This window comes from Muntiacus reevesi, chromosome 3 (assembly GCF_963930625.1).
Source record: "Muntiacus reevesi chromosome 3, mMunRee1.1, whole genome shotgun sequence".
Taxonomy (NCBI): Eukaryota; Metazoa; Chordata; class Mammalia; order Artiodactyla; family Cervidae; genus Muntiacus; species Muntiacus reevesi.
The window spans coordinates 196,740,107-196,757,276 of record NC_089251.1 but is presented as its reverse complement, the minus strand read 5'-3'; the positions used below and the strand labels follow the sequence as shown (position 1 = coordinate 196,757,276).

The 17,170-nt window shown below is 39.9% G+C and overlaps 1 protein-coding gene across 2 annotated transcripts in view; it reads left to right on the top strand.

The window, feature by feature from the left end:
* CNTNAP5 (contactin associated protein family member 5) overlaps positions 1-11,957 on the top strand; it is a 970,694-nt gene extending 958,737 nt beyond the window's left edge. For both annotated transcript variants that reach the window (XM_065927810.1, XM_065927809.1), the window contains exons 22-24: positions 6,667-6,885; positions 8,746-8,817; positions 11,761-11,957. In XM_065927810.1, the coding sequence (XP_065783882.1) occupies positions 6,667-6,885; positions 8,746-8,817; positions 11,761-11,957 (488 nt within the window). The remainder of the gene's footprint in view (positions 1-6,666; positions 6,886-8,745; positions 8,818-11,760) is intronic.
* The last annotated feature ends 5,213 nt before the right edge of the window (positions 11,958-17,170 follow it).

Genomic DNA, 17,170 nt, shown 5'->3' with positions numbered 1-17,170 from the left:
AAACAGCCCAAAACCTATGGGATTCAGCAAAAGCAGTGCTAAGGGGAAGGTTCATAGCAATACAAACTTACCTCAAGAAACAAGAGAAAAATCAAATAAATAAACTAACTTTACACCTAAAGCAACTAGAAAAAGAACAGATGAAGAACTCCAAGGTTACTAGAAGGAAATAAACCATAAAAATTAGGGCATAAATAAATGAAAAAAAAGCCAAAGGAGACTATAGCAAAAATCAACAAAACTAAAAGCTGGTTCTTTGAGAAGATAAGTAAAATAGACAAACCATTAGCCAGACTATTCAAGAAAAAAAGGGAGAAGAATCAAATCAACAAAATTAAAAATGAAAATGGAGAAATCACAACAGACAACACAGAAATACAAAGGATCATAAGAGACTACTATTAGCAACTATATGCCAATAAAATTGACAACTTGGAAGAAATGGACAAAGTCTTAGAGAAGTATAACCTTCCAAAACTGAACCAGGAAGAAATAGAAACTCTTAACAGACCCATCACAAGCACTGAAATTGGAACTGTAATAAAAAATTATCCAACAAAAAAAAGCCCAGGACCAGATGGCTTCACAGGTGAATTCTACCAAAATTTAGAGAAGAGCTAACACCTATCCTACTCAAACTCTTCCAGAAAATTGCAGAGGAAGGTAAGCTGCCAAACTCATTCTATGAGGCCACCATCACCCTAATACCAAAACCAGACAAAGATGCCACAAAAAAAGAAAACTACAGGCCAATGTCACTGATGAACATAGATGCAAAAATCCTTAACAAAATTCTAGCAAACAGAATCCAACAAAATATTGAAAAGATCATACATCATGACCAAGTGGGCTTTATCCCAGGGACGCAAGGATTCTTCAGTATTCAAAAATCAATCAATGTGATACACCACATTAACAAGTTGAAAGATAAAAACCCTCCAGAAAGCAGGCATACAAGGAATACACCTCAACATAACAAGAGCTATATATGACAAACCCACAGCAAACATTATCCTCAATGGTGAAAAATTGAAAGCATTTCCCCTAATGTCAGGAACAAGACAAGGGTGTCCCCTCTTACCACTACTATTCAACATGGTTTTGGAAGTTTTGGCCACAGCAGTCAGAGCAGAAAAAGAAATAAAAGGAATCCTGATTGGAAAAGAAGATGTAAAACTCTCACTGTTTGCAAATGATATGATCCTCTACATAAAGATGATATGATCCTCTACAAAATCCTAAAGACACCACCAGAAAATTGCTAGAGCTAATCAATGACTATAGTAAAGTTGCAGGGTAAAAAGTTAACACATAAATCCCTTGCATTCCTATACACTAACAATGAGAAAACAGAAAGAAAATTAAGGAAACAATTCCATTCACCATTGCAATGAAAAGAATAAAATATTTAGGAATAAATCTATCTAAAGAAACAAAAGACCTACATATATAAAACTATAAAACACTGATGAAAGAAATCAAAGATGACACAAATAGATGGAGAAATATACCATGTTCATGGATTGGAAGAATCAATATAGTGAAAATAAGTATACTACCCAAGGCAATCTATAGGTTCAATGCAATCCCTATCAAGCTACCAACGGTATTTTTCAGAGAACTAGAACAAATAATTTCCCCATTTGCATGGAAATACAAAAAACTTCGAATAGCCAAAGCAATCTTGAGAAAGAAGAATGGAACTGGAAGAATCAACCTGCCTGTCTTCAGGCTATACTACAAAGCTACAGTCATCAAGACAGCATAGTACTGGCACAAAGACAGAAACATAAATCAATGGAACAAAATAGAAAGTCCAGAGATAAATCCATGCACCTATGGACACCTTATCTTTGACAATGGAGGCAAGAATATACAGTGGAGAAAAGACAATCTCTCTAACAAATGGTGCTGGGAAAACTGGCCAACCACTTGTAGAAGAATGAAACTAGAACACTTTCTAACACCATACACAAAAATAAACTCAAAATGGATTAAAGATCTAAATGTAAGACCAGAAACTATAAAACTCCTAAAGGAAGACATAGGCAAAACACCCTTTGATGTAAATCTTAGCAGGATCCTCCATGACCCACCTCCCAGAGTAATGGAAATAAAAGCAAAAATAAACAAATGGGACATCATTAAATTTAAAAGGTTTTACACAACGAAGGAAACTGTAAGCCAGGTGAAAAGACAGCCTACAGAATGGGAGAGTTCATTTCAGTTCAGTCACTCAGTCGTGTCTGACTCTTTGCGACCCCATGAACCACAGGACGCCAGGCCTCCCTGTCCATCACCAACTCCCGGAGTTCACCCAAACCCATGTCCATAGTGTTGGTGATGCCATCCAGCCATCTCATCCTCTGTCGTCCCCTTCTCCTCCTGCCCTCAATCTTTCCCAGCATCAGGGTCTTTTCAAATGAGTCAGTTCTCCGCATCAAATGGCCTAAGTATTAGAGTTTCAGCTTCAACGTCAGTCCCTCCAATGAACACCCAGGACTGATCCCTTTTAGGATGGACTGGTTGGATCTCCTTGCAGTCCAAGGAACTCTCAAGAGTCTTCTCCAACATCACAGTTCAAAGCATCAGTTCTTCGGTTCTCAGCTTTCTTTATAGTCCAACTCTCACATCCATACATGACCACTGGAAAAACCATAGCCTTGACTAGACGGACCTTTATTGGCAAAGTGATGTTTCTGCTTTTTAATATGTTGTCTAGGTTGGTCATAACTTTCCTTCCAAAGAGCAAGTGTCTTTTAATTTCATTGCTGCAATGACCATCTGCAGTGATTTTTGGAGCCCAGAAAAATATGTCAGCCACTGTTTCCCCATCTATTTGCCATGAAGTGATGGGACCAGATGCCATGATCTTAGTTTTCTGAATGTTGAGCTTTAAGCAAACTTTTTCACTCTCTTCTTTCAGAATGGGAAAAAAATAATAGCAAATGAAGCCACTGACAAAGAATAAATCTAAAAAATATACAAGTAGTTCATGCAACTCAATTCTGGAAAAATAAATGACCCAATCAAAAGATGGGTCAAAGAACTAAATGGACATTTCTCCAAAGAAGACATACAGATGGCTAACAAACACATGAAAAGATGCTCAACATCGCTCATTATCAGAGAAATGCAGATCAAAACTACAATGAGGTACCATCTTACACTGGTCAGAATGGCTGCTATCAAAAAGTCTACCAATAATAATGCTGGAAAAGGTGGGGAGAAAAGGGAACCTTCTTACACTGTTGGTGGGAATGCAAACTAGTAGAGCCACTATGGAGAACAGTGTAGAGATTCCTTAAAAAACTTGAAATAGAACTGCTATACGACCCAGCAATACCACTGCTGGGCACACGCACTGAGGAAGCCAGAATTGAAAGAGACACATGTATCCCAATATTCATCACAGCACTATTTACAATAGCTAGGACATGGAGGCAATCTAAGAAGTCCATCAGCAGATGAATGGATAAGAAAGCTGTACACAGTATACACAATGGAATAATACTCAGCTATTAAAAAGAAAGTGTTTGGATCAGTTCTAATGAGGTGGATGAAACTGGAGCCTATTATACAGAGTGAAGAAAGTTAGAAAGAAAAACACCAATACAGTATATTAACATATATATATATATATGGAATTTAGAAATATGGTAATGATGACCCTATATGTGAGACAGCAAAAGAGACACAGATGTAAAGAACAGAATTTTGGACCCTGTGAAAGAAGGCGAGGGTGGGATGATTTGAGAGATTAGCATTGAAACATGTATATTACCTTATGTGAACTAGATCGCTAGTCTGGGTTCAATGTATGAGACAGGGTGCTCAGGACTGGTGCACTGGGACAATCCTGAGAGATGCGATGGGGAGGGAGGTGAGAGCAGGTTTCAGGATGGTGGACACATATATACCTGTGACTGATTCATGTCAGTGTGTGGCAAAGACCACTGCAATATTGTAAAGTAATTAGCTTCCAATTAAAATAAAAAATTAATTTAAAGAAAGAAAAGAAAACAAAACAAAAAAAAAGGACAGTGATGGGTTATCCCCTGGAGCCTCTAATAAAAAATGCAAATTGACAGCACCTTGATTTTAGCCCAGTGGGAACCTGTATCAGACTTCTGCAGAGCTGTAAGACAAAGCATGTGTTGTTTTATGCTAAGTTGTTTAAATTTATGCTGCTGCTAATTTGTTACAATCTCTCTGCTCTTCTCCAGTAGCATATTGGCCACCTACTGACCTGGGGAGTTCATCTTTCAGTGTCATAGCTTTATGCATGGTCATACTGTTCATGGGGTTCTCAAGGCAAGAATGTTGAAGTGGTTTGCCATTCCCTTCTCCAGTGGACCACATTTGTCAGAACTCTCCACCATGACCCATCCATCTTGGGTGGCCCTACATGACATGGATCATAGTTTCACTGAGTCAGACAAGGCTTGTGATCCTTGTGATCAAATGCTTCAAGGCAGTGGAGTAGAAGGACACACAGTCATTTTCTCCTGTGAGTGCCAGGGAGTCTCCAGTGGCAGCAGACTGGTTCCATGTTGGGAAAGGAGTATGTCAAGGCTGTATATTGTCACTGTGTTCATTTACCTTCTGTACAGAGTACATCAAAAGAAATGCCAGGCTGGATGAAGCACAAACTGGAATCAATATTGTGGGGGGAAATATCTGTAAACTCAGATAGGCAGATGACACCATCCTTATGGCAGAAAGTGAAGAGGAACTAAAGAGCCTCTTGATGAAGGTGAAAGGGGAGAGTGAAAAAGCTGGCTTAAAGCTCAGCATTCAAAAAACAAAGATCATGGCAAATAGATAGAGAAACAATGGAAACAGTGACAGACTTTATTTTCTTAGGCTCCAAAATCACAGATGGTGACTGCAGTCATGAAATTAAAAGATGCTTGCTCCTTGGAAGAAAAGCTATGACCATCCTAGACAGCATATTAAAAAGCAGAGACATTACTTTGCCGGCAAAGGTCTGTCTAGTCAGAGCTATGGTTTTTCCAGTAGTCATGTATGAATGTGAAAATTGGACCATAAGGAAGGCTGAGTGCTGAAGAATTGATGCTTTTGGTGTTGGAGAAGACTCTTGAGAGTCGCTTGTACTGCAAGGAGATCAAACCAGTCCATCCTAAAGGAAATCAGTCCTGAATGTTCATTGGAGGGACTGATGATGGAGCTGAAGCTCCAGTACTTGACCACCAGATGCAAAGCGCTGACTCATTAGAGAAGACCCTGATGCTGGAAAGGATTGAAGGAAGAAGGAGAAAGGGACAACAGAGGATGAGATGGTTGGATGGCATCACTGACTCAGTGACCATAAGTTTGAGAAAGCTCTGGGAGATGGCAAAGGACAGGGAAGCCTGGTGCTGCTGTCCATGGACTAGCAAAGAGTTGGACATGACTGAGTGACTGAGCAACATCAACAATAATTTGTTACAACAGCCACATTAAATTAATACACATAATTTCTTTTATTCTTCTGTAAGATAAGAGGGATGATAAATTAGTGAGGTTTACATGGGCATTGCTCAGGAAGGAATAATAAGGTCAAAAGTAGAAATAGCACTGTTAAGGGATATTGGTTTCTCATTTTCCTCTATATGTCCACTATATATCTTCCCTAAATGTGGCTAACAAAATGCTTGCTTGGTGTTCCCTGGAGGCACACTTTCACCATTTATGAATGGAAGTAAATTATCACTAATCTGATTGAGAGGAAAGTCCTTGTCTTCTTCCAGAAAATAAGCATATTATCATAATAAAATAACTATTTGAACCACCTAGTTCTATTGAAACTGTTATGCTTTAAAAGAGAGGGAAAAGTCCATCCTGCATTGTCGTTTCATGAAATTGCATCACAGAAATTTGTTCAAATTATCCTTATTAAAATAAAGAAATGGCAAACTGAGTAATATTACCACAAATCTTGAAGAAAATGAGACATTTGATCTTGCCATGATTCATAAATGATTGCCTCATTATCTTTTATAAAAACTCAAAGATGCTTTGGGAGATTGAGTGCTGTCATAGAAAATCCATGCTCACCAGTTAGTAATAAGGAACAGAACTAAGCATGTAAAAATCTTGAATAGATGGTCAACCTATTAGTGTATGAAAATGTGTTTGTGTATAGTGTATACAAGCTGTTGAAAACACGAAACATGACGCATTTCTGAGAGGATCTCTTTCAACTTCCTATCTCTCTGCCTCATTTCACCTTTTTTCTTACTATCATTGTGAGTGAAGTATGTAATGAGCATTGTAGTATGCTTGAATTAATCACCAGCACCCATAAATAAATTGTGATGGAAATAATGATCTAAATTCTGTAATATAAAACATCTAGAGTGTAGAGGAGATTTATTAAGTGTTCGTTACAGTTCATAAAATACATGAATGAAAATTTAGAAGTTTGAAACATTATCTCAAAGCAAGATAGCCCAAGCAATTTTCTGTGATATATGGTAGATGTATTGACACTTATATTTCGGGTAGACTTTCGAGAAAGTAGATGAAGAGAGAGAAAGGACAATTTCCTTTATTCAAAGAATAAAAAGTCACTTTCTGTAATTTCAGACATTACTTAGCATGGCGATGGAGCAGTTTTTTGTTTTTATTTGTTTTTTTAACTAATTGTTTTTCACATTGCAGAGAATCTTGGATTGGATGCTGAAGTTGCTAAAGCCAATGACCTGGGTTTTGTTGGGTGTCTGGCCTCAGTCCAGTACAACCATATTACACCCCTGAAGGCAGCCCTGCGCCATTCTACCACTGCACCTGTAACCATCCAAGGGGTCTTGACAGAATCCAGCTGTGCCGCTCTGATGGATTCGGATGTGAATGCGGTGACCACGGTGCATTCCTCATCAGGTGTGCAAGAAAATACTCTGTGAAACTTCTCTCACCAGTGCTACTTTGATGTCTTCAAGAAGCTTCCGGTCTAAAGGCTAACGTGAACCAATTCCTTACCTTGTATGATTAAGGCAGTTAAGAATTATAACTGGTCTCTTAGATTGATATTTAATATGTTTAAATAATCCTATTTCTAATATAGAGCTTCTCAGGTGGCTCAGTGGTAAGTAACTTGCCTGCCAAGCAGAAGACCCAGGTTTGATCCCTGGGTCAGGAAGATCCCCTGGAGAAGAAATGGCTACCCATTCCAGTATCCTTGCCTGGAAAATCCTGTGGATTGAGGAGCCTGGCAGGCTACAGTCCATGAGTCGCAAAAAGAGTTGGATAGGACTTAGCTACCAAACAACTTCTAACATAATGAGTAGTTAGAAATGATACATATATGTATGTGAGTGAGTGAGTGAAAGTCACTTAGTCATGTCTGACTCTTTGCGACCCCATGGACTATAAAGTCCATGGAATTCTCCAGGCCAGAATACTGGAGTGGGTAGCCTTTCCCTTCTCCAGGGGATCTTCCCAACCCAGGGATTGAACCAGGGCCTCCTTCATTACAGGTGCATTATTTACCAACTGAGCTATCAGGGAAGCCCATATATGTGTGTAGGTATATTTATTTTTTCACTACTGTTTAAAGTGGCTACTGAGCTGAGGATTGAAGAGTTTAGAGGACAGGGAGGTAAGCTGGTCTTTGAACTAATAAAATCCATGTGATTAAAATCCACCTTCCTTAATACTAAGGAAGCCCCGTGGTACTATCACCCATATGTCTCCTCTTACTTTACCACTCCCTGAAATACCTTTTCTAGCTTTCTTAGTCACCATCACCCTAGGTGTCCAGGAATATTCTTAGGGTTTAATTTAGTCAGGTATGCTCATCAATTGCCAAATAAGAGTTTTTCTGCTGCCTGCTTATCACTGATCTTGGTGTTTTCTGGCAGCAGTCAGGTATGTCCTAGAAAAATACATAAATGTGACACTTGGCTAGCCTTTATTTGTGTTCTGAATCTTCCAATGCAACACTATGAAACTTTGGGCAGCTTACTTTGGTATCTGTGAAAATGGGAAAAACAATAATCATGTTGGAGTCATTTCCAGAGAATTAAATGATACAGCAATACTAATGATAGGTGCTGCACGTCCTGGAAATTTTATGTGCACTATATGGATGCCTCTAGGGTCATTAACCCCTTTTAATACCTTTGCAGGTTGTTGGTTTAAAATGTATGTACTTCAGTGTCACCAGACTGATAAGTGTCAGAGCAAGGGTTAGAACCCAGGTCTAGGTGCCTTCAAACCTGATGCTCTTTAAAAAAAAAAAAATACCATATACTTTAATGTACATCTAGTAAAACCCTCTGGTGAGGGTTTCCTGGGTGTGTTAATGCACGAATACTTTTGTTCTTTCCTGCCAATGAACTCAGAAATCTCTTATAATTAAAGAAACCCCTGAAGCAGAGGCAAGTGTGATTGAGGGAAGAAGGTGTTGTCATGTATAGAAACTGTCCAGCAAAGCAGAAGGGTAGGTTGAGAGGTAAGCAGTAGACTAAAGCAGACATGAGTATAATACCCCCATCAATTTATTTAACCCCTTATACTACAGCTTATATAGAATCTAACAGAGTCATGCAAGTATGGGGTGTAAGGAGAGTACTTCAAATACTCTGTTTTGTTTTTTTTCTGTATATACTTGTTTGGGTTCCTTCCAAAATGCCAACTCCCAGCTCTCTGAGATCACCTGGTCTAACCCAGAGGTGTGTCATCTCAACTGCACATTATAGACCTCCTGCTAGGACTTTGAGTGTCTTTTACTCCTTTCAGATCTTTTTGGGAAGACAGATGAGCGGGAACCACTCACCAACGCAGTGCGAAGTGACTCAGCCGTCATTGGAGGTAAACCATGCTTTGTGGCTGAAAGCAGAACAGACATAAGTGATTCTGTGCTCTGGAGGAATTATCTGATTCTTCCTCAATTGTGGCCATCCAGCACCCAGAACCCTGCATGATCTGCAAGAATGTGAGCCTTTTCATGAATAGTCATAATGCTTTGACACCTTCCCCCCAGGCCAGGTACTAACAGACACCCTCCCCCCAGTCCAGGTACTAGCAGCTCCGTGGAATCTTCCTTCCCCCCAACCACTAGGCAGCTGAGCACAGTCAACAGCTGGATAATTTACCTCCAGACAGGCAGCGCGAATGCTGCTGATCTCATCCAGTTGTCATTTTTCCTAAAGCAGGAAGAAAACCAATAAAACTGCATATGGGAAGAAGCCATGTTGGCACAGACAGATGGCAAAGCCATCATCCTGTCGGTTTTCTCCATAGAGTGGATCAGATGAGCAGAGTGAAGCCCACAGGACTGTGGTTTCCAATCCAGCAGCACACATGGCTACAGAGGCAGATCTCATCTGCCTGCTGTGAACCCCGCCTTCACTTCTCCCCGACGTCCCCATTTCCTCCCTGCCTCTCGGGCTCTCCACTTTGCATTCTTCCTCAGCTTGGCTGCTACCTCCAGGAGCTTGATTTGTCCATCTGGGCCTTACAACACAGAATGACTCCCAAACTTTGTTTAATGGAAGATGCCTGTGAGAGACTGAATTCATTTCCATCTGAGAACCAGGGTCCTCACAGCGCCCCTATCTCTGCCTTCTGGCAGGCTAGATGAGCTGTTCCACACCAGATGGAGTTTGCTCTTAAAAATCAGCAGTAACCATTTATTTAACATCTATGGAATGAGCCCCATTACCGGTCAGGACCAGCGCTAAGTATAGAAGTGGGATGATGAAAAACATGGATGCTACCCTGTAAGGCCTCACGGCTTGGCCGGGGTCTGGTGGGATGGGGTGGATGAACAGGTAACAAGAGAACCAGTCAGCAGTGTTTTAAAGAAGGCAGGGCAACTGGCAAGGGGAGCCCAGAGGTGCATAATCACAATAAGATTGTGAGGAAAACACACACACACATACACACAACGCTTCCTTAAGGAAGTTCTTCAAATGTCTGGCCTGAATTTCTGCTTCAGGAATAAAGTCCGGGTTGATTTTTGTTTTGCGACAAGAAATATAGGAAACCATTCGATGCCTGTTTCTCTTCATATAATTTTTCATTTGACAAGTAGGAAAAGACTTTAGTGACTTTAGTGAAGAGGATATTCATCCCAACCCCTGAAGAAAATTCCTAGAGGTTCACATGGAAATATTCCATATCCTGAAGGAGTAGGCAAATATCTTCCATGTCCTGAAGGAATAGAAACCGATTCTGTATTTCATCTCTTGAAGCTGCAACCCATTCCTGGGTATCACTCACTGCACCCAGTTTATTTCTAGGTGTTTTTTTCTTTTTTTTGAAGGCAGATTCTTTTATTTTTTAAGAGCACAAAATACATTATTCACATAACACATTTCATCAACTTTTAAAATATGCAAATGACAAGTTGAAGTCCAGCAATATTATTTACCAGTGGTAGAATAGTCTGCAGATTCTTTTTTATTTTTCATTTATTTTTATTAGTTGGAGGCTAATTACTTTGCAATATTGTAGTGGTTTTTGTCATACAGTGACATGAATCAGCCATGGATTTACATGTGTTCCCCATCCCGATCCCCCCTCCTGCCTCGCTCCCCATCCCATCCTCTGGGTCTTCCCAGTGCACCAGCCCTGAGCACTTGTCTCATGCATCCAGCCTGGGCTGGTGATCTGTTTCACCCTTGATAATATATTTGTTTCAATGCTGTTCTCTCAGAACATCCCACCCTCGCCTTCTCCCACAGAGTCCCAACCTGGTTTTACTTTGCCTTGTTCTAAAATAGTTGGGGGAAATGCTATATTATGGTTTAGGAATATTTTAAAAAGTAATCCATCTTACTTTGTAAAATAAACATTTTGTCTCAAGAGTCATTCTACTTAGATAAGAAAATGGCAGAAAATATACTTTATTAGGAATGAGTTTATCTTTGACTATCATAAGTATTTTTCAAAGATTTAAATGTTGAGAAGCATTCTTTCTCCCATAGAGTCTTTCTCTCTTTCAAAATTTGACAGTATCCACGTTTTTGCCGTCCTTTGCTGGTTTTGCTATTGACTTCTCGAGAGACTTCCTGGCAAAGGTAGGGACAAGACCTCAGGATCAGGGAGGATGACTTGCCAAGTAGGTCCAGCAGAATCACATGCAATCAACCACAGGAGGGGAGAATCTGACACAATAGGCAGATGCTTGCTGTTGCAGTTGACTCTGGACAGAAGGGCCCCGTCTCCAGACCACTCCGCATCTTACTGAGTGTGCAGCAGGGTAAAATGTCCTGAAGGTTTAGTAAGCATCTCATGATGCATAAGACATTTTTAGTAAAGCAAACATATATCGTAAACAAATTTATATCCATAGTGTATGTACTGGGAAGTGAGATACTTAAATATTCTTTTCTAGGGTGCTGAAATAGTTCTAAGATACTTAGTTATTTGCAAGGTGACAAAGAAGTGTTCTAATTAAAAGTGATTCAGATATATTCTTGAAGGCAAGTCTTGAAAGAATTTATCAAGAGATCATTTGCTAGTCTGATTCTATGTTTATTTGATGGCATTCTTAGTCTGTTAAATATCAGCTTCTCTGAAATAAACTGGCTTGCTCTGTCACCAATCTGAAAGAGGGGTTTTTTGGTAACTGAAGCCTGGGAACATTGCAGCCTGTGTTTATTTCTGGACGTGTGGCAGGGTTTGTTGCTTGTTTTTGTTTTTGTTTGGGTCTTTGTCCTGAGTGCCCTTGTCGTCTTCTTTCAGTTCTTTCTCCTGATCAGGTGATCTGTGATAACTGCCTTCTCTCTTGTCCCTCTTTCTCAACAGGAGTAATAGCAGTGGTGATATTCATCATCTTCTCGATCGTTGGCATCATGAGCCGCTTCCTTTACCAGCATAAGCAGTCACATCGCACCAACCAGATGAAGGAGAAGGAATATCCAGAAAATTTGGACAGTTCCTTTAGAAATGACATTGATTTGCAAAACACAGTGAGCGAGTGTAAGCGGGAATATTTCATCTGAAAAACTGCAGGGTCATCTCATGTTCTTTCTTTGCTCATTTTTGGTTCCTCCTTATCCACTTTCTCCTATCCTTTAATTTTGGTCATTCTCTTTCTGTTTCCCTTTTATTTTGGGGACATACCTGCATTCACCACAGCATCTATCCCCTCAAACCAGCCCAGAATACTAGGCAGCTATGGCCACTGCCTTCCTCTTTAACACACTTATCACAGTGAAAGTGATCACTCAAGAGACTGACTTGACTACTTTAGACAAGGAAGAGACACATGGGTGTGCACATGTCCATATTCGGTTCTATATTTCTGCTTTCTAAGATGCAGCCTTCAGTTCTGCAGCAATTCGGCCTTGCGGGCTTACCTTGAACCTGAGATCTGTGACTTCGGCATGTAACCGTCATCCTCAACACCCTCCCCCATTCCAAGGCCACTCTGACCAGAGAACTCAGGGTACCGAAAAGGAAGACGCTAGGGCCTGGTTTGTGTCAGTGGCACTTTAAAAGGAAAAAGAGAGGTTTGTCGTGCGTTAATTTTCCTTACTATAGGAAGCCCATTGCCCTAACTCATCATCATTGTTCACTCTCTTATCCCCTGAGTATTTTCAAAACTAGGACTCCTGATAGTCGTACGTGATTTCTGTGTTCCCTTCTTACCGCTCTCTCCTGGAGCTGACACTTTAGAACGGCACACAATAGCGTAAACCTAGGGGAAGCAGGGAAAATAGTCACTTGAAACTAGGAGGTAAAAAGACAGCTGCTAGGAAGTAGATGCTCTATAACTTCAAAAACGCCTCTTCTAATTTTGTAAGAAATATTAGTGATGTCATTCCTGAGATTATTATACTGAGATATATAGATATATCAGTTGTTGCATCAAAAAAAGCAACTCAAAGTCTAAAATTGCATTTGGTTCCATGAAAGAGCTAAAACCATCTTAACTCAGCTTTAAAGAAAAATAAAGCAAGGCAAAAACAAAAAGCAAAACAAACAAACAACAAACAAAAACTGCATGAAAGCAAAGAAATGCCAAACAGAATTCTTTCCTTCCCTCCTCTCACTAAAGGTCTGGTGAAAAGAGTAAACACAAGTTTCACATTTTAGAATAGACATGATAACCCACGTCTGCCACCGAGCCATTTTTTTCTAGGAGGTTTAGGATGAACTGACGTGTGAGGCATTCTGACTAGCTCCAGGAAGCCACCACTGCTTTTCATAGTTTTAGAGGAGCCGTTGGGTTCTGCAGTGCATCATATTTTCAAGTCTGCTGCATCCTTTGTATATAAAGGTCCCCACATGCTTTTTTCTATAGGCATAAACTCCCAGATGAGGCAGTGACATGTTTCAGGGTATGCATCATTTTGGTACCAAAACAGCCAAGGAACATCATCATTCCTTCAAGAAGCTATCTTGAGCTCATCGCCCAGGTGGTGGTAAGAATCCTGGTGGTTTTTCTATAGGAACATTCCTCACTCTTTGCCTCTGAGCCATCTTCAGGAAAAAGATGAGGGGAAAATGATACAAATGTTCTAGTATGCTGGAAATGCAAACAGAATGAGCCACAGATGTGGAAAGTACTTGCTGATTCTCTTTATAAGGCAGACTCAATCTGAATCCCATCTTTTTCTCTTCATGTCTGTCACCTCTGACTGTTTTAACACTTTTCTACATGATGAGGCTCACAATGAGGGACTCCTCAGCTTCACCCCACTTCAGGTCTATCTTAAGCTTCCAGTGTCAGAGAACATGGGGAAAGGATTTCTTTTGCAATCGTATTTCTCAAATAGAAGGTGTTCTAAAGACACACTCTCTTTTTAAAATTTTACGTGGATTCTTACTTAATCATTTCCATTATATCCTTTTGCTAGCAAATTTATTTTAAAGTAATTCTAACAAGGGCATCTTTTTTTTTTTCCCTTCTAACTTTAATAAGATGAATGATCCATTCATAAGAGGAGAGATCTTAAAATATTGTTTCCTCCTGCTCTGTTCTTTCCTACTTCCAATGTTCACTTTTGAATTTTCTATTTCCATAAAAAGGCTTTATAAATCAGCCTTTTGCTTGGCCACATCATCTTTTGTCCCCTGAAATAAAAGTCACTATGCAGTGCAGTGGGTTTAGCCTGAAGCATCTCCAATAATGAAATGGAAGGAAAAAGAAGGTTGAGTAATAAAACGAACTGCTCATTATTCAAGTCTCTGAGAAGTAGGGACTATATTTTGCTGACATAGTACAGATATAAGAAATGGAGGACTAACAGAGGCCGACTTGGAATATTCGTTTCTCTCATCTACTTATGCTCGTGGGTAGTTCTGTAGGGTGCAAACTTTGGGAAACTCCATCCTTGCCACATCTCCACTACAGAATCTACCAGCAAACCTCCCCATATCTGTAGACTATCTATCCATACATACTATGTATCACAGACTTAATGACGAATGCCAAGACAGTGCAATCAGCACGTCACTCTTTTAAGCAGAGTCTCAGGGCTAAATAAAACTTATTTTTACAGGGTTGGAATATTTCATAACCCCAGAGAACACTAACTTTCACTAGATGTATATGAAAAGCAAGCATGCTGCTCCCTCCAAAGGAAAACACACTTTTCAGTGACAAAGAAGTGTGAACTCTGCCTATCTTTGCTCACTGGTACCAAAATCCATGGAGTTTTGTGCACCTGTTGGTTTCTGTGTTTCAATCCTTGACCACCTATAATCTAAAGCAGAAGTCTTTGAAAGCATTCCGATGCCTCCTTAACCACAGTTAAGCTTTCCTGACTGCACATGTTGGCCAGCTGGATCGCCATAATCCTACACTTTAGCTTTCTTTGGTAATTGCTGTTTGCCAAAGTATTTTATAGAATGTGCTTTGTAGGAAAACCAAAAACACCTGTGAAATTTCACATTTTAAGGGGGCTATTTCATTGACATCATTCCCACCAAACAAATCTATTTATGTAAGCAGCAGTGTGTTTGCTTACTGTAAACATATATTTAGTGCTGCCTCATTCCTTGTGTGTATAGGTTTGAATGCTATGGTTTATAGGAGAATTTGTCTAGAGAGTTAGACATTTGTCACTTCTCTAGATATATTTTTAAGAAAAGCTTCACTTATTGTCTACTCTGAACTGCAAACGTAATATTTATTTTAAGGATCCTAGGGCTGATTTTTTCAAAACAGTTTTTATGCCCTTGAGTAATAATAGAGATGGTACTAACCTGATTTCCATCTTTTGTTAGACTGTTGCCCACCACAGGGTTGCAGGAGCAGGATCAGAACAAAAGAGGGAAACTGGTCTGTACTTAATTCACTCATGGAGTAATTATTACCCAATACTCTAAGGGCTGTGCTAGATACTGAGCATATTAACATACATTGCACTTTGTTCTTGCCCTTGGAAAGCCCAACGTCTGGCAGGGGAGGCAGGTATTGTTGTAGACTTGCTGGAGACTGAAAGAAACAGATACTTTCTGGAAAATATTTATATATATTTCTTCTTGTTTATTACTTCTGCCTTCAATAAGCTGCTTTGTTTTACTTTCTTGAAGCAAGTATCAATCTCTGCAGGTGTATTTCTCTGGAGGGAGATGGATTGACTCTGTAGGAACAAGAGTAAATGGTCTCCATCTCAAGAGTACTTCTGGGGAAGCTGTATTCTCTCCATTCTTGGTTTAACTCTGGGTAGGGGATTCTGAAAGCCCTCCTTCTAAGGGTCAGACCTCAGTGATCACACAGGAACCCTATCTGAGGTCGGAAACAACAGTCTCCATTTTTCCCCTTTTCATTTCCCAGTTCTTTTATACAATTTATTCATGACCTATTGCATGCCCTTGTTCTTCCAGATGTTCCTTAAGGCACTTTTGTCATACTCTAGCTTCTCCTGATGAACCATATTGACTCAATTTAGGAAGGTCTCGGAGAACTGGGTGAAGTACGGCTTTGAGTAACCCATTGACTCCAAGGTGTCATCCATCTAAATGAGGTCTCAGATCTGTGCTCTGGGGAGATTTTCCAATTCTGAAAAAAATCACATGTTTCTCGTCTCTGCCAGAAGCTCATTCAGTTACAGGAGCTACACTGGGAGACTCCAAGACACTGAGAGAGACAGGAATCAGGTCCTTGAGTTCTTTCTTATAAAAAGTCTTGACAGCTTGTCCACCAACAACCGGCATCTTTTGAATTCCTACATAGCTACAATCCATCAAAATCATATTGTAGCCTGAGTCTGCCAAAGGCAATCTGATACACAGTGTATAGCTCTGATACTTATTCTTCCTTAACCTGAAGGCTGAGACATACTTAATCCTCCTTTGCCCTAGAAGTCCCAAGTAGACCAAATCAATAAAGGGGCTTCCTTGTTCCTGACAATGCAGAGATGGTTAAAGGAAGAAGGTGTCATCAAACTCAAAATTTTCAGAATACTTGGAAGACAACTGAGTGCTATTTCATGTCTCTCATGCAGTTTGAAAGTGTTTTCTTAAAAAAAAAAAAAGTGTGATTGAATTATTTCTATTTTGTTCTTGAGTGTTTCTCACCTTCCCTCCATTGCCTCACCCACACTCCTGTTAAGTCATCTAGTTTGCAGGTTTTGCTTGTCCTTCGTTTTCATCTCTGCTTCACAAATTCCAAATATTTGAACCTCTTAAAGGGAAAAAAATCAGAAAGACACACCTACACAATCTCTTTGTCAAAATAGGGCTGTTATTCAGACTTCCTGTATGATATCCTCCATACATCTCTGATAAGAAGAAACACATTTTCTTTTGAGTTGACAGTTATTTGAAACTTTCAGAGGAGGTTTTCATATTTAACTCTTTTTTCTGCTTTTGAGTAACTTTTGTCTTACTTTGCACTAAGGCACTCTGAGAGAGAACAGAAAAGCACATTTTTTTAGTGAACTACTGTTCTTTGTAAGTGAGTTGTCTGTCTTTTGTAATGTTTATAGCCTACAAAGCGGTAGAACAGACATGAGCAAAAATGAAAGCAAAGGTTGGTTTGGGTGTTTTGACCACACCTGGTGGGGACAGGATGAGGAGAGAGAGGAACACTTGGCGTCAACTTGGTGACGACGGACGACTTTCCCGTGGAAGGGTGCTGCTTCCAGAGAGACTCACCGGCGGCAGCTCTTCCCACTTTCCTGGCTCTTAACTCGGGAATCTCTTTAGTGCATTTGGATCTTCACTTTACCCATTAGGGAAAGAGGCAATATCCTGGGGTTTG